Below are 23,760 nucleotides of genomic sequence, written 5' to 3'. Positions count from 1 at the left end.
AAATGCCTTGCGGCATTAAGGAGGAAAATGTCTAGAATTGGATATGACTAAAATGATTATGCAATTGTAAAGGACAATCTAAGGTTTACCAAAGATTGGTTGTTCAAGGACAGTTGGAAGTATAGTGTGAATTTTGGAAGGGCCATATTGACATAGTCTGAAAAGAGGCAACTCTTGTTCAGAAGTAGTAGTCAAAATGGGAATATAGAGTTGTCTCTATAGATAAAAGCAATCTGTGTAAGATTAGAAAGAACTTAGTGCAAGAAGCATGTTTAAAGCAATGCATACTTTGAACATAATGCTTTGTGTCCATGGAGTAGGTCTTCATTGGAATACCCTGTAATGGTTGTTGACAAATTGTTGTGACTTTGTACACATTCATTGCAAGAGGGTAGTGCATTTAAGTTTAAAGCCTAACAAAGATTTCGATTTGGGAGTGTGAAATTAGAATCATTGAAAGTTTGGTCAATTGGTTTATTTCACAAAGTAAGGATCATAGATAAACATAGAGTGCATACTTGGTGTATGGCAAAGCTATTTTTTAGAAAAACATAGTGTACATGCTTGGAGCATGGGACAACTAGTGTTTTTAATTCAAGTATAAAGTTGATAAAACCGAAACAATGAATAATGAGTAATCATATGGTGATAAATAAAAGGTTTTTTTTTATTTATATTCATAGGTTTGATACCATATTAGATTCAATTATTCTTGTGTTTCATTTTGCAAGTTTTGACTTCCAGAATAATTAGGTCGTTCTTCCTGATTGATTAAGTTATTCAAATCATCCACAGTCGGTCATATGTTGGAAGCAGATATGAATCAAGACTGTCATGGGTTGGCTTGTAGAGGTCCAAGTTGGTGGACAAAGTTGTGCTACAACACTCATGAGTGCTCATAAGTTATGAGTATTGGATTCAACCCGCGCTCATTTGAATCACTTCACGGATTTTAATCACGAGTGATCATGAGACAATAATATCTTATATTCTTCAAAACTAGAGATATGAGTTGTTACTATGAGTTGGTTATACATTGATTGCACGAAACCGCATTGGTAACTCGGTGTTATAAAACGTGTCTTTGTGTATGATTCAACAAGTAGCAGAACAAACCATATGCGTCGAAGTTTATCCATTCCTTTTACCTTCGGGATAAAAGCGATATATGTGGGCCCCTAGATGATTTAATGATGTACATGTGAGTGCTTGGCCAAGCCAGGAATGATTTGATTTGTTCAATTAGTCAGTCATCATAAATCGGAAATCGGGAAACAACAGATGGACAGAGAGAATGATTTACAATCCATGTCTCAGTCCATATGATATCTAGAATGGACGAATATATGATCCCTTATCTAACGGACAAGTCATTGACAAAGGTCAGAGTTCATCTATGAGGTCAGAGTTCGACGGAAACTTTTGAGAGCTACGATTGCCAGTTGGTTCTTGAAGGCATACGCAATAATATTTTTAGACTTATCCATGTGGGAGACTATTGGATTAATGTCTAAGTCCATAACTATAATTGGTAAGACTTGACCCGACCCGGCATGGTCCATTTGGGTTTCATGGCATCATGCATTTGGATAGACTATAATGAGAGAAATAACACTGAAGGTTTGATAATATATTATAAGTTATAATATATTAATAAGATTATTTAATTAGTATTGATCAAGAATTAATCTAGAATTAATTAAGTGATCAAAAGAAGACTAATTAAATATATGGGTTGATTTGTAAATCATCCATACTTGTATAGTGGGCTAATGCTCCATGGATTATCAAGTTGGGCTAAAACCCATATGATGCCCCATGGATGCTCCATGGTGTATTTGAACCCATGGATCCAAGGAAATGGAAAGCCATGACAGTTAGGGTTTACCCTAATTGTAACAACTATATAAGATCATATTGTTTCACAAAATTGGCCACTAAGTTAGGAAGAGAAGGGCTAGCCGATTTTAGAAGTGTTAAACTTTCTCCCAAGTTATTCCAAGTGTATTTGGTGTTGTGTGAACCATTTGAGGTGTCACACTTGGGGCACTAGGCACTCAAGCTTCATGAGGACATTCTACACCAAAGAGGTATGTATTCTATCTTGTTATATTCATTGTTTTTGTATGCTAGATTAGGATAATACCTTAGATGTTCATATTTGCATGTATAATAGAGAAAAAATAGATCCAAGGTATTTAGGGTTGCATGTACACTTAGGAGTGTTAGAATGCTTAAAACCCAACAATGTAGTGAGTTCAAAGCTCTTGTCAAGACTCAACACTCTATTTACGTAAAATGTTTTCGGTGTGATTTAGGAGGAGACTTTTCCTCCAATGATTTTACACAATTATTGGCATTTAATGGCACTATACATCAATCATGTTGTACAGACACTCCTCAACATAATGGTGTTGTAGAAAGAAAACATCAACATATCCTAGAAGCTGCTAGATCCTTACAACTTTCTGCTCAAGTTCCCAATATATTTTGGGGAGAATATGTTCATATCGCCACGTATATTATTAACCGCATTCCTACTGCATACACTTCGGGGAGGTCTCCTTATGAAATGTTGCTTGGACAACTTCCAGATTATTCTTCATTATAAGTGTTTGGGTGTGTCTTTTTTCTTGAAGCCTCGTGTAGAAAGAGATAAGTTGTCTTCAAAATCAGCACTTTGTGTTTTTCTGGGATATGATATTAGTCAGAAAGGTTATCGGTGCTATGATCTTTCAAATCAGAAACTGTATGTCTCTTGCAATGTCACTTTTTTGGAGCATATTCCATTCTATAGCATTCTTGTTCAGCGACATGATGCAACCCGAGAGGAGCTTCATACTATTTATCCGTTTAGCATTGACATTGATGATTCACCACATGTCACTAATCCACAATCTATCGCTAATCCTCTTCCTGCAGATCAACAGGACCCCCATCCATTGAGACCTTATCGTAATAAGAAGTCCACAAAGCTTCCTGAAATTTTCTATTCCTCTGACTTACTAGTGTTTGCCTCCTTTATTGCTAATATACATCGTCTCTCTGAGCCAACATCATACAAAGAGGTTGTTTCTGATCCCTTTTGGCAGATGGCTATGACTGAGGAACTTGTAGCTCTTTATCAGACTCAAACATGGGATCTGGTTCCAACTCTGCCCGGAAAACACACGATTGGTTGTCGTTGGCTATATAAAAATAAAACGAAGTCTATTGGATCCATTGACCATTATAAATCCAGACTTGTTGCGAAAGCGTTGGTGCAAAAGATTGGTATGGATTATGAACAGACGTTTGCTCTGGTTGCAAAAATGACGACTGTTCGCACCTTAATTGTAGTTTCTTCAATTCGCTAATGGAAGATTTATTAGATGGACTTCAAAAATCCTTTCTTGAGTGGTGATCTTCATGTGAATGTATACATGTCTCCTCCCCCTAGTATTGCTCACCAACTAGGTGAAGTTTGTCGAATTCATAGGGCACTATATGGCCTCAAAGAAGCACCTCGTTCTTGGTTCGAGAAATTTTCTACGGTGATTACTTCACTTGGTTTTCAACCATGTAACCATGACTCGACTCTATGTATTCGAGGTACAAATGCAAATCAGATTATTTTTCCTTATATGTCGATGACATGATTACTACTGGTGATGATCATGATTGTATATGTAACACCCCATTTATTAGATAAATAATAGATAAAAATTTATATGAATTGTAGCCCTTAAATCCATAATTTTAGTGGTGTGTTAGTTTTTGGGAGCTAAATATTACAATTTTAGAAGTCAGGGGTTAAAACTGTAAGTTCTGGATTGGTTTTGTAAGCATTTATGAAGGCAGGGACTAAATGGTAACTTCTAGGACTTCATTTGAAGAGATTTTGGAGGCTAAGGAGCTGCTTGGTAAATTAGCGTTCGAATTTGAAATGAATATAAGGAAGAAAGGGGCCAAAGGGTAACATTCGAACTTAATTGAAAACAAAATTTGTGACAAGGAGCCGATCTTAGAAAAGTGTACCAAAGATTTTATGAGGAAACAGTATATACCCGGTGACCCCTTCCCCATTGTTTCCTGGACACAAACCCTAAACCTAAGGGAACATCTACATCCGCTACCCTCAAGGAACTCCCCAGTCGCCACTACAATACCTAGCTTGATTTCGTCGCTAACTCGCCATCGGAACGCCACCTGCTGTCGGCAACATCGTGAACAACCGATAAGTGTGTTGAATACCAAATATTGAAGACAAGGACGACGTCGCGCGGGCCATGAGCAACCAGAAGACTCTCGATATTCCAACAACACCTCATTCTTTATTCCTCCTTATGGGTTCGACCCCAGCACCGTCGTTGCCGCCGGCAATGTATGGGTGGTTGGGAGTGGTGGTCTCATATCAAGCATGTGTGGGTGTTGTTGTTGAACCCGAGACGTATGGTGTGAGGGTTGTTGGTTGAAAATCGAGGACAATAACCACCATGGCCACCAGCCTTGGTGGCTGCCGCTACTGCCGCCTTCCCATGGTGTTGTCGTCGTCATACGCCACCGGATGAGTGGTTGGCTTCTCCTTCCAATCAAAAGATGTGTAGGTGTGCGTGTTTCAGTTTATGGGCATGTGTGTTTGGCTGGAATTCTCAGAAAAGGCATCACCACCACCGTGAGGTTGTGGCTGCCACCATCAACCACCGTCGGCCTACCAGAAGGGTGGTTGTGTGTGTGTGTGTGTTTTTTTAGCTTAGTGGGTATGTGTTATTGGTATTTTGCTTTGTATGTTGTAATCTGTAACGGAATAATCAAGGAAAACTAAAAAACCACCACCTTAGGGTGGTGGTCGCCGCCACTTGCCGCCATCAGGCGCCGTGCTGGGTGGAGTTATGCTTAGGTGTGTTTGGATTTCTTATGGAGTGCTTGAACTCAATTGGACTACAACTTTAACCGCCACTGTGAAGTGGTGGCCGCCACTGCAAGCCTCCGTTAACCACCACTACCCGACGTAGTAGTGGGTGGTGCCCGACTAATGAAACTCTAATGGGCCTTATGAGACCCTAGTGGGCCTAATGAAACGCTAATTGATCTAAATACTTAGTTTTGGGCCTATTGGGCTACGATTGGGTTGGAAACCCTAGTTAGGGTTTAGAAAAGCCTAATGTTGGATATATGGGCCTTGGACTTATCGGGACCCACATTTAGGCCATTGGAATATAATTGTGAATTACAACCATTCACACGAGATGATTTATCTAGTAGATTGATGGACTTAATGGATAAAGTCCTTAAAGGGTTAAGTGAGAAACACTTAACCCTAATCGTCATTTTATGTAAAAACCCTAATTTCACTTGCGCCTTAAGTTGGGCCTTTCCATTGGGATTTGGTGATCGGGCCAATAATGGGTCATTCAAGAACAATCATATAGAGTAGAATAATGGCATGGGCTTTATGGTAAGGCCCATATGAGGGGTTGGGCCTAATTTGGAAAATTGGCCCGTATGTGGGCCATAATTGGGTCTTCATGATTATGAGGTATTGGGCCATTAGAAATGTCAAATGTTGGTCTGGACTAAATGGTTTAGCCTTAAGGTAAGAACATGTGAGGAGTTTGGGCCCAGTTTGGGAAATTGGGTCATATGTTGGTCCTTGGTTGACTATTTGACTTTTAGGCCTTCAGATTATCAGTTTGGGCCTTAATCTTGGATCAAGCTAGGTTAGGGGTAAAATGGTCTTTTTACCCCAAGTGGGGATTTTATCATTATGTATTAGAAGACAAAATAGTTAATTGGGTTTTGTTTTGATGTTGATAGCTTGGAGATTTGTCAGCCAGCAGCCCGAGATTTATTCGCGGGACTTCAGCAGTGAGAGGTCAGTTTCCTTCAGTAGGAACGAGTCTAAGTGTAACACCCGAAATCAGAAAGGCCAAGAAAGGAAAGAAGACCCTAGGTCAAAGGGTCAAATCGTCGAGTCCAGGGAGGAACTCGACGAGTCGGAGCGGGAACCGGGGATGGGGTAAGTGACCAACTCGGCGAGTCGGCCTCATGGACTCGACGAGTCCGGTCTGAAGAGGGAAACCCTAAATCCGGGACTTTGGGCACTATTTAAGCATCTTATTCTCTCCATTAGGGTTCCATATAGCCTCTCTCATCTAGAAGCCGAAACCCTAAGCCCCCATTATTGCTCGTTCAAGTTTCTTGCCATTTTTGGGTGATTTGAAGGAAGAAGGAAGGAAGGAACCTTTGGGGATTCAAGGGTTTGCAGTAGATCCAGAGTTTGAGGGCCTTTCCAGAGCAATTCAAAGTAAGGAGTCGTCACCTTCCCTCTTTTGCATGTAAATCAATCTTGATTGTGAGATTTGGGACTCTTATGCCATGTCATTGAACCATTTCGAGTTAGAGCCCAGATCTGAAGTTGCTACTTCAGATCTAAGTGTATTCTGGCCTAGAGAGTCATAAAGTATCAGTCTTGGGGGTGTAGGTGAAGCATGGTTGTCTTAAAACCTAGCCCTAGAGTGTTTTGAGCCTAGATCTCCTTAGTTATACGTAAAGTTTGCAACTTTACGTGGGGAATGCACCTTGGAAGTACGGATCTATGATTTGGAGCCCCTGCATGGCTCAAAAAGCCACTGAATGGATTAAGACCTGAAGCGACTCGGCGAGTCACATGGGTGTACTCGGCGAGTTGGATGAAGATGGGCAGGAACTCGGCGAGTTGGAAGAACAACTCGGCGAGTCTGTTGTCTGTTGAAGAATGCCTTGGACTCGGTGAGTCTGTTGTTGGACTCGACGAGTCAAGTCGCGAAACCCCAAACCCTTCAAGTTGAGACTCGGAACAGTGAGTTGAGTGGGGACTCAGTGAGTTGGACAGGACTGGACTCGGAAAACGGTAGACTCAGCGAGTTAGGGGCTGACTCGACGACTCAAGTCGCGAATTGAAGGACTCTGAGCGTATGAACTCGGTGAGTCAGTAGGCAGACTCGGCGAGTAAGGTTGACGTTGAAGGTTGAATTTGACCAAGAGTTGACCAGTTGACTTCCAGGGGTATTTTGGTAACCATTGATATTTATTGAGTTCAGTTGTTTGGTGTTGACCAGTGGAAGAGTTCGTGTCAGAGGTTGGAGCAGCATGATCTTATTTCTTCAGCCAACAGTTGCAGGTGAGTCTTCTCACCATACCAATGGGTCTAAGGCACCAAGGGCGACCCATCTTATGTTGTGTGATATGATAGTTAGCTTTATGCTAGGTTGTATGTTGGTAATTATGTGATATGCTAGTCGTCTTTATGATACTTACATGGAAGACCATGTGGGGTAGCCCATGGCACACTAGTATAAGACCCTGGGGGGAGCCCACGACATCCTTACAGGTTTATGTACGTGTTATGTGTAGATATTTATGTGATGCATGATTTGCTGTTTGGTTATATATGGTATTTGTAGGGAAGACCCCGAGGGAAGCCCGTGGCATTGGATGTAAGACCACGTGGGGTAGCCCATGGCAGTCCTAGGTGAAGACCATGTGGGGTAGCCCATGGCATTGGATGTAAGACCATGTGGGGTAGCCCATGGCAGTCCTAGGTGAAGACCATGTGAGGTAGCCCATGACATTGGATGTAAGGCCATGTGGGGTAGCCCATGGCAGTCCTAGGTAAAGACCATGAGGGGTAGCCTATGGCACTATTACAGGTTTTATGTATGCATGGGTTATGTGATATATGGTAGCTTTTATAGCTAACAGTATATATGAGATGTGTGTAGCTTTTATAGCTAACAGGATATGAGATATGTGGTTTGTGTGAATGGTATGCTCTTGGAAACTCACTAAGCGTCATGCTTACAGGTTTGTTTATGGTTTCAGGTATCATCGTTTTGGAAAGGAAGAGCTCGGGTTGATCGCGGTGCACACACCTATGATTTCCGCAATGAATGATTTTGGGATAAACTCTGATAAACGATTTGATTGACTATGATTTGATTGTTTGAATTAAATGGTATCTATGTTTTAGTTATAATAAAAATGAAATTTTTACCCCTGATTTTTGGGACGTTGCACTAAGGCACCAAGGTCGGCCGGTATATGTGATGTTTTAGTAGTTGAGTGTGGTCGGGGCCCAAATCTCATAATAGCCGAGAGTGGGCGGGGCCTATATCTCATAGTATTATTCGAGTATGCATATGTGATAGTTTGATAGAATTGGATACACTTGTTGTCTGTGTGATACTTGTATGCATGTCAGTAGCTGAGTGTGGGTGGGGCTCGAATCTCATAGTAGTCGAGTGTGGGTGAGGCCCGAATCTCGTAGTATTATTTGAGTAGAGTTATGTGCCTGTTTGATAGAGTAAGAGATACTTCAGTGTGATACATGTGTGAATATCAGTAGCTGAGTGTGGGATGGTCCCGAATCTCAAAGTACTCGAGTGTGGGTAGGGATCGAATCTCGTAGACAGCAAAGTGTGGGTGGGGCCCAAATCTCCTAAACAGTGGAGAGTGGGCGGGGCCCGAATCTCCTAGACAACGGGGTGTGGGCGGGGATGACAGCATGGCACACACCATTGATTTTAGCCTAGGATGTTTAATCTGATAATTTGATACTTTGTTTATAATGTTTTTAGATATTGACTATTCTTGATGAAAAGATTTGACAACTATGGTTGTAATTAATGATTTGAAAACGAAATTTTTGGACTGTATTTTTGGGATGTTACAAGTTGGTATCAGAGCCTTGGTTTGAGGGATTTAAGCACACTTTCAGGTATGTCTGAACTCAAACTAAGTAATTAGTATAGAAGCTTTCAAAAGAAAAACCTTGTTTATAAAAGGATTTTTAGAAAAGAAAAAAAAAGTTTTAGAAAAAGCAAAAAGAATTTTGAAAAAGAGAAAAGGGTGTGGTGCATGCAATCAGCCGAGCTCAAGCACTCCCAAATTAACTATACAGGTTTATGTTATGATATGTTTATGAGAACTGCATGCTAGATTAGGGCTAAGGATCTAGGAAGGATGCCTTATGTGCTTACTATATTGTATCAGCTTTATGAACTGCATGCTAGTACAAATTAGTCAGTATAATGGCCTGATTAGTATATGCTTTATTATGTTACCCAATGCTTCAATGATGCTTGCTCTGTGCTTTTAGGAGTCCTAGTTATCTTTTACTAACTAGTAATCGAATATATTAAGTTACATATTGTGAGGATTAAATAATTTCAGAAGGTTAGGTCTAGCTCTATTTCGTAGCTCTTGTTTGAGTCCAACCGTTGTAGGGTAGGATCTCTTATTCGAAGAATTATCTATTCTTAATGATATGTAATCGTATTCGCGAGCTAGTTAGGGGAGATAGCTGGAACTTCTTATGCAGCTGATGGCAGAGAGTGGGATGGTGATTACCATAGGGAAAGCTTAGGAAGAGAGTAGTGCATGAGGCAACAGTAGTAGTAGAAGGGACTTGGTGGAGTCAAGGGAGTTCTTGAGGAAAGTACGGATAGATATGGATGGTAGTATAGGCCCATACTACTGAAAGCAGAGGTTCCGTACTCGAATCAAGGTGGCCTGAGATAAAGCCAGAGAACTTGGAGTGTGTGAGATCCCTCGAGTTATGATGAGCATTCAGATGGTTGTTATGGATGCTTCGAGCATGGTGGCATTACATGATAGGCTAGTTAGCAGTACGGATGCCGGTAAGGGATCTGGTTTGGTCTCGGGAGCCAGACAACTTGATGCTTAGAGGTGGGTTATACACCTTGTCTTCGAAGGAGTTCGGTATAGGATTAGACCATTGTGGAGGTTTCGCGAGCCATACGCGAGAAGTTACTGGACATCTTTAGGCGTGTTGCTGATAGGGTGACCGCTAAGTTCCAGGGTCAGACAGATGCTGTTCAGATGGTCGATAGGTTAGTTGGGGTAACTCGAGAACATGAGATTGGTTAAGATCAACAGCTGGGAAAGAGGAAATGGGATCATGGTCTGAGACGGCGACCTAAGTAGTCAGATGCGACTACAGCTAGTATCAGAGACCCGTGGGGTCGTATTGACTGAACGGAAGATGAAGCAGGCAGTTCAGTGCTTCAGCCAGTTAAGTGTTTCGGGCAGCTAGTGCTTCAATCAGTTCAGTGCTATAGGCAGTTCAGCGCTTCAACCAGTTCAGTGTTTCGAGCAGTTTGTGCTTCAGTCAGTTCAGCGCTTTATCCAGTTTAGTGTTTTAGGCAGTTCAGTGCATCAGTTAGCTCGATACTTCAGACAGTTAGTGCTTCAGGCAATTCAACGTTGTAGGCATTTCAGTGCTTTAGTCAGTGTTAGTGGTTGGGATATATCTTCAAGAGATGTAATATCTCATGTGTATACTGTGCATCATTAATGGTTAGCAAACGGTTGTTCCCTATTGGCAGGATGGGAACGCTCCGTATTATCTTAGTGTATGGTTGGGATCGGTTCAGGGGTATTATGTAGAAGGTCTTATATGTTGTTATGATTAGTTTTATGTCAAGATAAAACTAGATATGTTATATGTTGTTATTATTAGTTTTATGTCAAGATAAAACTAGATATTTTATATGTTGTTATGATTAGTTTTATGTCAAGATAAAACTGGATATGTTGTTATTGTTAGTTTTATGTCAAGATAAAACTAGAAACGTTATATGATGCTATTATTGGTTTTAGGTCAAGATAAAACCCGGTTTTTACTTCAAGATATAGCTGTTATACTGCCTAAATATTATGAAGTTAGGAGTAATGTTTAAAAGCAAAGTCTAGTAACTTAAGGTTTTAGACATGAAGATGTTTTTGTTCTTAGAGCTATAGGAAGCCGTCAAAGTCTACATGAGCTACCTCATTCATCAACTAAGATTGGGGATCTTAGTGGATGTCCTCTGACCTGTAACCGTTAATCCCGTGTGAACGAGGAAGTCGTGTATGAATAAGATACGGGTTGACGACCCCACTCGTGGTTGATTACAACCCAAGACAAGCGAGTGACGATTCGTTCCTTTTATTTTTATTCAGACATCGATGAAGTGTGCGGTGTTTGTTTCTCATGGTAAATCATGAGTGTATTGTTTTGTCAGAGGTTTTGTTGTCAAGCAGCAGTTACAAACTCATGGTAGCAACTTGTTAGAAACATTATACTTCGTCGCTATACAAGTATTAATGTTAAGTATACCCTAGGTACTACTTGTATATTAAGTAGATAATTATACCTAGCACATATACTCATATAGAATTGAAATAGATTTATATGTAGGGGTTTTACTCGTATATAATTGAAATAAGATTTATACGTAGCAACTCTCGTTTATATGGAATTACAAACACTTATATCCGTAGTATATGAGACTTATAGGTAAACTACTTATTTGGTAAGTAAACTTTTATACCTAGGATATATATAGTAAACGTTGGAGAGTCAAAATTATACTTTCAAAACTATACTTTTGAAACTCAGAATATGTATTATTTTTTATGGAGTCAAAACCTGTGGACTCACCAACTTTATTTTGACGTATTTTAAATTGCTTGTGTTTTCAGGAAGTTGATAACTATGATACAAGAAATGACGTTACACCGTCCGGTGTTTCCGCCGACGGCCGGGGTGTGACATAAGTGAAATAGCTATACCAACGACTTGTCGTTGGGACAACTTATTTATTTATTATTATTTTTCTATTTCAACAAAAAAAGCGGCGACGTTATGTAAACCCTATACCGACGACTTGTCATCAGCATAGGGATTTACCCTTCACTACTACTAAAAGCCATATAGAACCCGCCTTATAGGACCTGGTTTTTTAAAAAACCGGGTTATATTATACAAAAACCGGGTTTTATAATAGGAAGTGTAATATGACTCGACTTAAAGCGAACAAGCGGGCTTTATGCTAGATTTAAAAAACCCGAATAATATTGACATAACCGGGTCTTTTAGCTATAAGGTCATATAATCCGGTTTTTCTAATACAAACGTGTTCTATGGGTACAAGGAGTGGTTTATAAGATGACCAAAGGATCCAAGTTTTCAAAAACCAAACTCTATGTCTGCCAACGCCCATTTTTTTGACGTGTTTATTTCCAAATCATAGCACTAGTGACATGGCGCCATATTTAATAATCTCTATGTAATTACAAATTGAAAATAGCATTCTCAGTTTTTCAACAAACTCTTTAATCATTGTATATACATAAACCCATTTAAAATACACAATAGTACACTAACATTTAACCTAAACCATTGTTAGTTTCGAACACAATAAAGTTGTTTCCAACTTTCCATGTTCTAGGACCTGTTTTTCAAAAAGCGGGCTTTTTTACGTGAAATGTGATGATATACTGCCAAGATCAAGATCAATTTCAAATCAAGTTGATATAAAGGTGTAATCAAGCCAATCAAGTTGATATACTGTCAAGATTAAGCTCAATTTCAAATAATAACTAGAATACAATTTTTCAAGCTTGGATCGATTATGTAGTAGTGGATGCAAAATTACAATTTTTTTAAATTAAACTAAACAAGATTACTATTAAAAATTATTTCAACAAAACAATAGTCTGAAGACTTACATTTAAAATCATTTAAATAAAAACTACAAACATTATACAATAGTCAATAATATTAACAGGTAAACAACAAGAGTCTTGGGCTCCAAAAATCTCATTCTTAAAGTTTCAATTATTTACTTAATAGTACCTACAAAACAGATAACATGCAATAAATTATAATAAGTCGATTACATCAATAATAACCAGATTTGCAATAACGGTTTTTAATCAATTCTTTTATTTCCTAACAGCTTATTAGGATTCTTCCCAGCATCCATCTTCAGTTCATTCTTGAGTTGGCACTTGAAATTAGATTCTTGAAACAAGTCTTCAATTTCTACTTCGAGAATCAAGTCAAATCTGTGCAGAAATTGGCAGAAATTCAATAATCAAATTAGAAATTTGTATGCAGTTGGAATCTGATGTAAGATTATATAATGCTTAGTTGCAATGTTTAACTCGTCCAGAAAACCATCAGGTACAATCAAAGACAAACTTTCACCTTTAGTTCTTTAAATAGGATGTCTAAAACATACTTTCAAAACAAGTCACACTAGGAAGCCATATGACCCGTTTTCAACAAGCAGGTGTTTTTACTTCATTTAGCAAGGTCTTTTTACTTCATCTAGCAAATGCAAATGTGGCTTAATGACTTTTTTTTTGTTTTGAACAACTATGACTTCCTTAAGCACACACAAGAGGAAGTTGGAAAAGGTCCAAATAGCAAAGATGTATCCCACTAGCAACCTAGAGAGCACTGCAAACCAATACAAAAGCAAACAGATGAATAGAAGCAGAAAACTTCAGTCAACAAGCACCACACCAAAAAATGCCAAGCAGGGGCAAGATGGTTAATAAACCAAAAAAACCCCACCAACTGTCAAAATAATTCAGAGCCTTTGTTTGTCATTATGCACGTTTTATTTATCCTTTTACCAAGTCTAGCTAATTGAATAAGTCCAACCCATGTAGCCATGTGGTTCCTGCTTTTGTGCAGGTAGGTAGAGTCACTTTCCTAGTTTTTAGCTTTGCTTTAGTTGTTTAAATAGGAGGGCAATATGTACGTTTAGCTTTATCTCCTTTTTTGTTCTTTTCCTGTTATGTGAATAAAGTGCAAATTTTGCGCCTGTTCTGTGTGCAGCCTATTGACTTTCTTGTCATTGTTTTTGTTCATTTCCTATTGTGTCCCTGTTTGATTCCAACATTTAATATCAGAGCTAACCTGGTGCATGCCCAAATATCAATCTCGTGAAGAGATGATAGGAAACAATGGTAATGGTGAGAAAGATGGTCTTGTCACACTTCATTATCCGATGCTATCAAGGTCCAACTATGTTGCTTGGGCAATCAAGATGAGGGTGTTCATGCAGGCCCAAGGAGTTTGGGATGCTGTTGAACCTAGGACTGCAAACACAGTAGTTGAAGTTAAGAAGGACAAAATGGCATTGGCATCCATTTATCAAGGGATACCAGAGGATTTGCTGCTGTCATTGGCTGAGAAAAAAACGGCCAAAGAAGCTTGGGAGGCTTTGAAGACGATGTTTATGGGGGCAGATAGAGTGAGGACAGCAAGAATTCAAACTTTAAAGGCAGAGTTTGAAGCCTTGAATATGAAGGAGTCAGAAAGTGTAGATGAGTTCACTGTAAAGGTGAACAATATAGTAAGCACTATGCGTGCTTTGGGAGACACAATGGAAGAAGAATACGTAGTGAAGAAGCTACTAAGAGCGGTTCCATCCAAGTTCCTTCAGATTGCTTCTACATTGGAACAATTTGGGGATTTGACTGTGATGACAGTTGAAGAAGTAGTGGGTAGATTGAAGGCTCATGAAGAACGTATGAGAGGCCATTGTGAACCAGATGATAGAAAGCTTCTAATGACTTACCAAGAATGGTCTGAAAAGAACAAGAAGAAGGCTGAAGGTGACTCCAAAAGCACCCCAAAAGGGAACCGTGGTGGATCTGGATCATCACGGGGAAGAGGAAGGGGTCGAGGCAGAGGTGGTCAACACGGTGGTCGTGGAAGAGGCAACTATCAACACCAGAAGAACGGAAACAATGGTGGGTCCAACAGTCAAGACAAGAGTAGTGTACAATGCTACAATTGTCAAGACTATGGACATTATGCTGCTGAATGTAAGAACCCAAGAAAAGAAAGAAATCAAGAAAATAACTTGATTCAAGAAGATAGTGAACCAGCCCTCCTATTTGTCATCCCTTGAAGATAGAGAAGTCGGTGAAGTATTCTTAAATGAAGAAAGTGTGAATCCAAGGTTAAGAACAAGAGAAGGAGAAGTGAACCAAACTAAAGTGTGGTACCTTGACATTGGGGCAAGCAATCACATGACTGGTGATAGGGACAAGTTTCGTGATCTTAACAAAAAAATTCAAGGGTATGTAAAGTTTGGGAATGCATCCAAAGTTAGAATTGAAGGAAAAGGCTCAGTTGTGTTTCAGTGCAAAGATGGTAGTCAACGAAAGCTGAATGAGGTATGTTACATTCCTGATTTGTGCAGTAATATAGTTAGCTTGGTTCAGTTAGCAGAGGGAGGAGATGAAATCAGGATTAAGAACCCATTTTTATGGGTTCATGATGCTACTGCAAAAATTGTTAATGAAGGTCCAAAGGTCGCCTAATAGACTCTACAAGATAGAGCTGGAAGAGGCTAGAGCAGTGTGTCTGACTGCTCAAATCAATGACCCAACATGGCTATGGCATGCAAGATTGGGTCACATAAATTTCAATTCAATGAAACACATGTCAGACAAAAAGTTGATTGAAGGGTTACCCAGGATAAACATTCCTTCACAGCCTTGTGAGGGGTGTTTAGTGGGAAAGCAAACAAGAAATCCTTTCTCCTCACATACGAATTATAGAGCAAAGAAGAGGCTGCAACTTGTTCATGGGGATTTGTGTGGCCCGGTCTCACCTCCTACACCCTCAGGGAATAGGTATTTCATGCTACTTGTTGATGACTATAGCAAGGTAATGTGGGTATATTTGATGAAAACAAAAGATGAAGCTCTCCAAATCTTTAAGAACTCCAGGGGGAAGGTAGAAACTGAAACAGGGGAGAAAGTGAAAGTTTTTAGAACGGGTCGTGGGGGTGAATTTCTGTCAAACCAATTCATCTCATATTGTAGCGAAACAGGATTGGAGAGGCACTACACATCACCATACTCCCCACAACAAAATGGTGTGGTGGAGAGATGAAACCGAACAATGTTGGAGATGGTTAGATGTAACTTGAAGACCATGAGAATGCCAGACGTTTTGTGGGGCGAAGCTATATCTCACTCGGTTTATGTTCTAAAGAGGGCACATACGAAAGCCTTGAAAGACACAACTCCGTACGAGATGTGGACTGGTAGAAGGCCACACATTAAACACCTTAAAGTGTTTGGGTGTATCACATATATGAGAATGGCAAAAGCTCAGCTAAAGAAATTAGATGAGAGGAGTATGTGACTGGTTCATCTGGGCATTGAAAAAGGAACAAAGGCTTATAGGTTGCTGGACCCGGATACCGGGAAGATGTACGTGAGCCGAGACATTGTTTTTGATGAAAAACAAGGTTGGGAGTGGGAGAAGAGTACGAAGATCAAAGTGATACCGGGTATGAGTTTCACTGTCGAAGGTTTTGACCTAGATGAATTTTATGATGATGAAGTTGAATGGGAACCTAGTACGCCATAACATGAACATGGGTCATCACAAAGTGATAGTAATTGGGCTGAAGGTTCCCAACCCATTAATCCTTTAGTTGATTCTCAGTTAAGCCCACAAGAGATGCCAATAAACACACCCGGTACGCCCTATTCACCCATCACTCCAAATTCCCCAATTCCGATCACGTCCCCAAGCACTGCTTCGAGCTCTACAGGCGGTGGTGCCCCAAAACGTTACCAGCTACTTAGAGACCTGTACGAGAACACAGAAGAAAATCAGATACCCACTGAAGAACTCATGATGATACGCAACAATGAAGAACCTGCATCATATACAGAAGCATGTAAGAAAAAACGAATGGATAAAGGCAATGGACGAAGAATTGGCATCAATTAAGAAGAACAACACTTAGAGTCTAGTTGATCTTCCAAAGAATCGAAAAGCCATAGGATTGAAGTGGGTATACAAGCTAAAACGATACCCAAGTGGAAAGATTCTGAAGTATAAGTCAAGGATTGTGGCAAAGGGATACGTTCAAAAACACGGAGTTAACTACAATGAAGTTTTCGCTCCAGTGGCAAGAATCGAAACGGTACGCGTAATCCTAGCTCTGGCAGGTACCAATGGATGGCGAGTGAACCATCTTGATGTAAATTCCGCGTTCCTAAACGGGAACTTGGAGGAAGAAGTATATGTTTTACAACCTGAGGGTTACAAGAAGGAGGGTGAAATCAAGAAGGTCTATAAGTTATCAAAGGCGCTCTATGGGCTAAGGGAAGCATCGAGGGCTTGGAATGCATGTCTGGATAAGTATTTGAAAAGTTTGGGTTTCATAATATGTGCACTAGAATACCCTATATACACGAAGAAGTAGGATGGTGGCACTCTAATTGTGGGAGTGTATGAGGACGATTTGTTGGTAACAGGAAGTTGTGATCAAAGTATTCAGAACTTCAAGAAAGATATGAGTGTCAAATTCGAGATGAGCGATCTGGGTCTGTTGACTTACTACCTGGGTATTGAGGTAAATCAACAAAATACAGGCATCACACTGAAGCAGGAAGCATATGCAAAAAGTATCCTTGCCAAGACTCGAATGCTAGACTGCAATCCCACCAAAAGCCCGATGGAACACAAATTGAAGCTAAGAAAAGATGAAGAAGGAGAATTGGTAAATCCCACAGAATACAGGAGCTTAGTTGGAGGACTAAGATACTTGACACATACCCGTCCTGACATCACATTTGTAGTTGGAGTAGTCAGCCGGTTCATGGAAAAACCAACAATAAAGCATCTTCAAGCCGTAAAAACCATACTAAGGTATGTAAAAGGAACCTAAGACTATGGTTTAGAATACACAAAAGGAGAAAGAGAAGTCAAAATCATTGGGTACGCAGACAGTGATTTAGAAAAAGATGAAAATGACAGGTATAGCGTTTTATGTAAATGGAAATTTAGTGTCATGGGCATCTCAGAAACATAGATGTGTAGCTCTGTCTTCCTGTGAAGCGGAGTTTATGGCAGCTACAATGGCGGCTTGTCAAGGGATATGGCTAAGATGACTTATATAACAGGTCAAGCTATAACACCTGTGACCATGTATGTTGATAATAGGTGAGCCCTTGACCTCATAAAAAACCCTATCTTCCATGGCAGGAGTAAACACATTGACATAAGATTCCACTTTATCAGAGAATGTGTGGAAAATGGTGAAATAGCGGTGACTCACGTATGTGGAAAGGAGCAGAAAGTAGACCTGCTCACAAAACCATTGGCAAGAGTGAAACACGAAGAAATGAGAAATTTGATTAGAGTGAAGAAGATTGGAAACTCTGAATTAAGGGGGAAAATGTCGAAATAATTCAGAGCCTTTGTTTGTCATTATGCACGTTTTATTTATCCTTTTACCAAGTCTAGCTAATTAAATAAGTCCAACCCATGTAGCCATGTGGTTCCTGCTTTTGTGCAGGTAGGTAGAGTCACTTTCCTAATTTTTAGCTTTGCTTTAGTTGTTTAAATAGAAGGGCAATATGTACGTTTAGCTTTATCTCCTTTTTTGTTCTTTTCCTGTTATGTGAATAAAGAGCAGATTTTGCCCCTGTTCTGTGTGCAGCCTGTTAACTTTCCTGTCATTGTTTTTGTTCATTTCCTATTTTGTCCCTGTTTGATTCCAAGACCAACATGTAGAAAGCAAATAACAAGGAGCACAAATAGAACTGGAGAAGATCAAGAAAGTATGCCAGCAGCTCCAAAGAACATCGGATAGATGATGCCTGCATATTTCACTATTCAATATCCTTATCACATTGAAATTCATGGACTCTGAAAAATAAAACATAAGATATATATTACTCAAATACTTAACCGTTCATGGATAAAACTTTAAAATTTTAAAGTTTAAAAGATATTGATAAAAACATGGACTGAAAGATAATGACCATTGATTCCAATGATTATCTACTTAATTTCTATATTTTCTTCCATTGACGCACACATAAAAACAAAGAAACCATATGAAAAAAGTTGTATTTATTCATCAATTAGCATACACAAAAAGTCAAGTGAAATTACACATGCAGAGAATCGATAAATCTTGTATGAAGGAGATGAAAATTGTATGATACAGCACACGTATTCTTCTTCACTAAGTCTGAATATGTATCTTTAATCTTATTGTAGAATTGTAGTGTGCTAATTTAATCATATGTTTAGTTTAGAATTTTCATTTTTTTTAATAGTTGAGGTCTGTGGTCAGCCTCAGATTTTCACATTTGAGTCGGTTAATGTTTAATTTTTGAAAACTTACATAAAAGTTGAGCAGAGTCAGAATCTGTGAACGGCATAGATCACTGCAAAGGTTTAGCTTCCTCAACAACAAATTCATACCACAAGTGCGCGACCATCAACCGCAAAGGTTGTTATGGAAAAAAAACATGCTTAACCAAAAGAGAAACAAACCAAGGCTAATAGAATCACTTCGTGACCTTTTCAAAACCAACCTAGTGGTTCATGTGGTAGCCGATTCTGGAGATCTAGAAGCTGGGGCATTTGATTTTTTAGTTACATATGAAGATTATTATCGTTTGTTGAAAAAACAAACAGCTGATTAGTTCATCATAACAACTTGGCAGATGTAAGTGCATTCAAATTTTACTATTATTTATTTCCATGATATTTTCTTTTTAGGCTGCTTATAAGATATGACTTGATTGTAAATTTTTTGTAATATTGATTTTAGCCTTCTACACTTAATGCTTCATAAACACATGGGAAAGTGTGCTTTCCTAAACTCATATAAGATTCTTGGGAAAGCCTGTAAGGAAACTCCGATTGATGTTGTCAATTATCTCGTTGATGCGATGCAACTTCATCATGGAAAATCGTTTCTTATCGCACCATACCTGCAAAGGTATCATACGTTGCTATCTATATTAATAGTTATTTGTTTTTTTTTGATGTTTTTATACTGAAATTTCAAAAGATTACTACTACGCATTGGGTCCTGATGGTGGTTTTCCCTTCAAATCATATTGTATACATTTTGGATTCTCTGATGAAGCCTATGAAATATCCGGTTGAAAACTACTACTTGCTCCAACTTTTGGAAAAGTAAGAAATTTCTTAGAATGACATTAAAATAACATTCTTTCTATAAGTTTGAATACAACTCTGCTGCTTGTTATTTTTAGGTCTTTTGAGATGTATGAAAAGAACACATCAATTCCAATTGTATGGAAGCTCATGAGGTAATTTAACTGATTACTTATCCACCAGTAAGATGTAGTTTCATTTGTGATTTATGTTTATGTCACACCCCGAAAAACGAAGGCGGAAACATTTTCGGGGTTGACTCCACGTTGAGTATCAAATCCAATGTACATAGTAAGTAAAGTAGAACAACCATTACATTACATATAAAAAGTTTTACAATTTTTTCAAAAGTAAAGTTGTACAGTTTGTGATACATAGTATATATATAGAAACAAAACGAACGGGTCTTGTACGCACTCCAACCTGGATCAACTAGATCTTCGGTTACCTGTTCTATCAATGACCTGAGAACACAAGCGGTTTGAAAATCAGCATAACGCTGGTGAGTTCATAAGCGGTTTTTGTTTTGTAAACATGTTCATGTTTCCTTTCTGTTTCTGAAAATGTAACACACGCCAAGAAAATCCCACATTTTCTTAAAAAGGTTGGTTGGTTGTTTCACATTATGTAAAGTAAAGTTGTACACTGAAATCATGTTTACCCTTGTGAAAATGTACATTTAGGTTATCTGTTTTGTTATTCTATTCTGGTTATGTACCAATGGATCCCCAGGAAAGTCCCATACTTTCCTGATTGTATATTACCAGTTGTAAAAGATGTAAGGTTATCCAGTTTGTTACACTTTTCTAGTTATGTAAATGTTTTCCCCAGGAAAGCCCCATGCTTTCCTGAATGTTGGTTACCATTTGTAAAAGATGTAAAAGATGTATTCTGGTTAGACCTGGTTATGTATAAGGTTTCCCAGGAAAGTCCCATACTTTCCTGAATGTTGGTTATGTATAAGTAGTCCACATCCTTATGACTTTCGTCACCCTTGAACCATTTCGGTTCGGCTGTAGCTAGCAGCCAGGTGTGGGGTAGTCAGCCCCGTATAGATCTATACACTCAAGTCACGCTCTCTAAATCCCAGAGATTCTGGTTACGGGTGTAGTCCTCCACTCGCGTATCTCTGTGGAGTCTTCGCCGAGGACGTGTCTCCAATCATACAGGAATAACAAATTTACTAGTAATAATATGATAGTCATCCACTCGCGTATCTTTGTGGAGTGTTACCGAGGACAAACAGTGTACAAGTTTCATGTTCATATGTTCTAATGTTATGCTTTTAACTGATAAAATGTGGAAAACATTTGTGAATTATATAAAACATAAAAGTTTATAAAACCCATTTCACAAATAAATGTTTACGTGATCTGCATGCTCGAATGGTTAGCAGTTGTATCAATCAGTATTAAAAGCATATAAAATGTGGAACACACACACGAAAACAAGTTTTTGAGTACAAGAAACCCTTGTACTTTGCTTGTGTTCCCCCCCTGAAAACAGTGAAAAACAGTGAAAAAGGGTAGGGGTATGAACTCACCAGACTCGGAAATGCGACGGTTTCAGACACTAGACGTCGGTTCTGGGCTTGATTATTCGCGATGTCCCTATGTAAAATGAAATAATGCCCATATATATCTAATTAGATTTACAATTACTTATTATATGGAACATTACACTCCAACTCTAACGTCCCAAAATTCAAGACTAAAAATTTCTTTTAATAAAGTATCACTTAAAGTAAAATCATCATTTCAAAACATAAACAGAGTGTTAGTTTTCAAAACACATGCTCATTATCAGAGTAAACATTCCCAGGCTGACTAATCTATGGTGTGTGCCATGCGATCATCCCGAGCTCCATCATCCGCTACCGGATGTACCTGAAACCAAAACTGAAAGCCGTAAGCACGAAGCTTAGTGAGTTCCCCAGATACCACATACCATACAAACCATTCATAGCCAAGAACCATACATAACCGACTTATCCATAACCAAGTAAGGTGCTATGTGCCAAACATAGTCTTGCCTTTATGCCACGGGCCGCACGTGGTCTTCCTGGTCAAGCCTGGGCCGCTCCCTGGGTCTTACAGACAAGTGCCAAGGGCCACCCCCTGGTCTTACAGACGTATGCCAAGGGCCACCCCCTGGTCTTACAAACAAATGCCAAGGGCCACCCCCTGGTCTTACAGATAAGTGCCAAGGGCCACCCCCTGGTCTTCTATGCAAGTATCACAAAGACAACCGTACATACTACTCTACTTAGCTAAACAGCATACAGTGTGCCAGAAGCCACCTCCTGGTCTTTCATATCTATAGCATACAATGCGCCAGGAGCCACCTCCCGGTCTTTCATACATATTGCCTAGGGCTAACCCCGGGTCTTCCTATCATCCATAAAACATACTGTGTGCCAGGAGCCGCCCCCTGGTCTTTCATGCATATTCTAAATGGGCCGGCATTAGTGCCCTAGACCCATACAAACAGTGAGGAGACTCACCTGATACTGCTGAACTGCTGCTGCTAAACCCTTTGACCGCTACCTGTCCACTGACTGAACTCCTGCTCTACTTGCTTCCCGAGCTAACAATATCAAAGCAACACTGAGTCTAACTGACCCCCAAAAGACAACCAAGTCAACTCAGGTCAAAGTCAAAGTCCAGGTCAAAGTCAACCTTCCAGGTCAACCCTACTTGTCGAGTCACCCTACTGACTCGCCGAGTTCATAAGTCCAGAGTCCTTCCACTCGTGACTCTACTCGCCGAGTCAGCCCCTAACTCGCCGAGTCTACTGATTCCCGATTCCTGTCCTGTCCAACTCACTGAGTCCTTGCTCGACTTGCTGACTCGAGTCTTAACTCGAAGGGTTTGGGACTCCGCAACCTGACTCGCCGAGTCTAAGAACAGACTCGCCGAGCACACGGCAATCTTCATACAACTCGCTGAGTTCATGCCTATCTTCATCCGACTCGACGAGCTGTTCATCCCACTCGTCGAGTACCTCCTCATCTTCATGGTACTCGTTGAGTCCACTCAAAGGACTCGTCGAGTCCATTCAGATCTCCCAACATGCAGAGGGCTTTTGAGTCATGCAGGGACTCCAATCCATAGATCTATACTTCCAAAACTCCATCCCTACGTAAAGTTGCAAACTTTACGTATAACTAAAGAGATCTAGACTCAAAACACATTAGGGTTTGGTTTAAGGACACAAGGGCTTCACCAACTACTCATCTCCTGATGCTTTATGACATAATGGACTCACCCGACCATAGATCTTAAATGGCAACAACATATCTAAGCCCCTAACCCGATTTAGGTCTCAAACAACCATAAAACCCCCAAATCTCATGGCAAAATAGATCTAGATGCAAAGAAGGGAAAATGGCAGCTTAATACCTCCAAGATGAACACAAACTGAAGTAGATCTCGAGCACACACCTCTCCCTTGAAGTAACCTTCTTGATCTTCAAGTTTCCTATCCAAAATCTCCTTCCTCCAAAGCTATTTCTCTCAATAATGGAAGCTCACACGAATTATAAGGTTTACAGGTCCTCTGGAGTGATATGGGGGCTGAGGGAGGGACATAACACCCTTTATATAGGATACAACTCCCGAAATTAGGGTTTTCCTCGCACAGACCAGATTCGCCGAGTCACCTTGGCCGACTCGCCGAGTCTGTCACTTACTCCTCGACCCGGATCCCGCTCCGACTCGCCGAGTCCCTCCTTGGACTCGCCGAGTCGACCCCTAAACTTTGGGTTTTCTTCCCTTTCTTGGTCTTCAAAACTTTGGGTGTTACACCAACGAGGTTAAACACCTCAAAACGAGTGTTTGGAGTGACCCGGGTGACATCTTCGGACGTATAATGACACTAGGGACTTGGGATTTGAGTTTACTCCCCAAGAGTAAACATATTAGGGAGTTTACGGCCAAATATCACACATATACATGAGTTCACGGCCGTGAACTTATGTGGGTGTG

General features: G+C 39.9%; 1 protein-coding gene across 1 annotated transcript; it reads left to right on the top strand.

The window, feature by feature from the left end:
* The first annotated feature begins 16,303 nt into the window (after nt 1-16,303).
* On the top strand, nt 16,304-19,689 carry LOC128125952 (uncharacterized). The gene is made up of 4 exons (XM_052763604.1): nt 16,304-16,550; nt 17,110-17,503; nt 19,422-19,592; nt 19,665-19,689. Exons 1-4 carry the CDS (start codon nt 16,304-16,306, stop codon nt 19,687-19,689), a joined length of 837 nt encoding a protein of 278 aa, XP_052619564.1.
* Nucleotides 19,690-23,760: the final 4,071 nt, after the last annotated feature.

This window comes from Lactuca sativa, chromosome 5, assembly GCF_002870075.4.
Source record: "Lactuca sativa cultivar Salinas chromosome 5, Lsat_Salinas_v11, whole genome shotgun sequence".
Lineage (NCBI taxonomy): Eukaryota > Viridiplantae > Streptophyta > Magnoliopsida > Asterales > Asteraceae > Lactuca > Lactuca sativa.
Note: the sequence above shows the minus strand (reverse complement) of the source record. Positions and strands in the feature narration are given on the sequence as shown.

What these genes read in the sequence shown, in the direction of transcription:
- LOC128125952 (XM_052763604.1), top strand. Translation starts at nt 16,304, where the DNA reads ATGCCAATAAACACACCCGGTACGCCCTATTCACCCATCACTCCAAAT. An exon ending in GCCGTAAAAACCATACTAAG is followed by an intron (nt 17,504 to 19,421) that starts GTATGTAAAAGG and finishes TATTGATTTTAG; the next exon opens with CCTTCTACACTTAATGCTTC. An exon ending in ATCGCACCATACCTGCAAAG is followed by an intron (nt 19,593 to 19,664) that starts GTATCATACGTT and finishes AAATTTCAAAAG; the next exon opens with ATTACTACTACGCATTGGGT.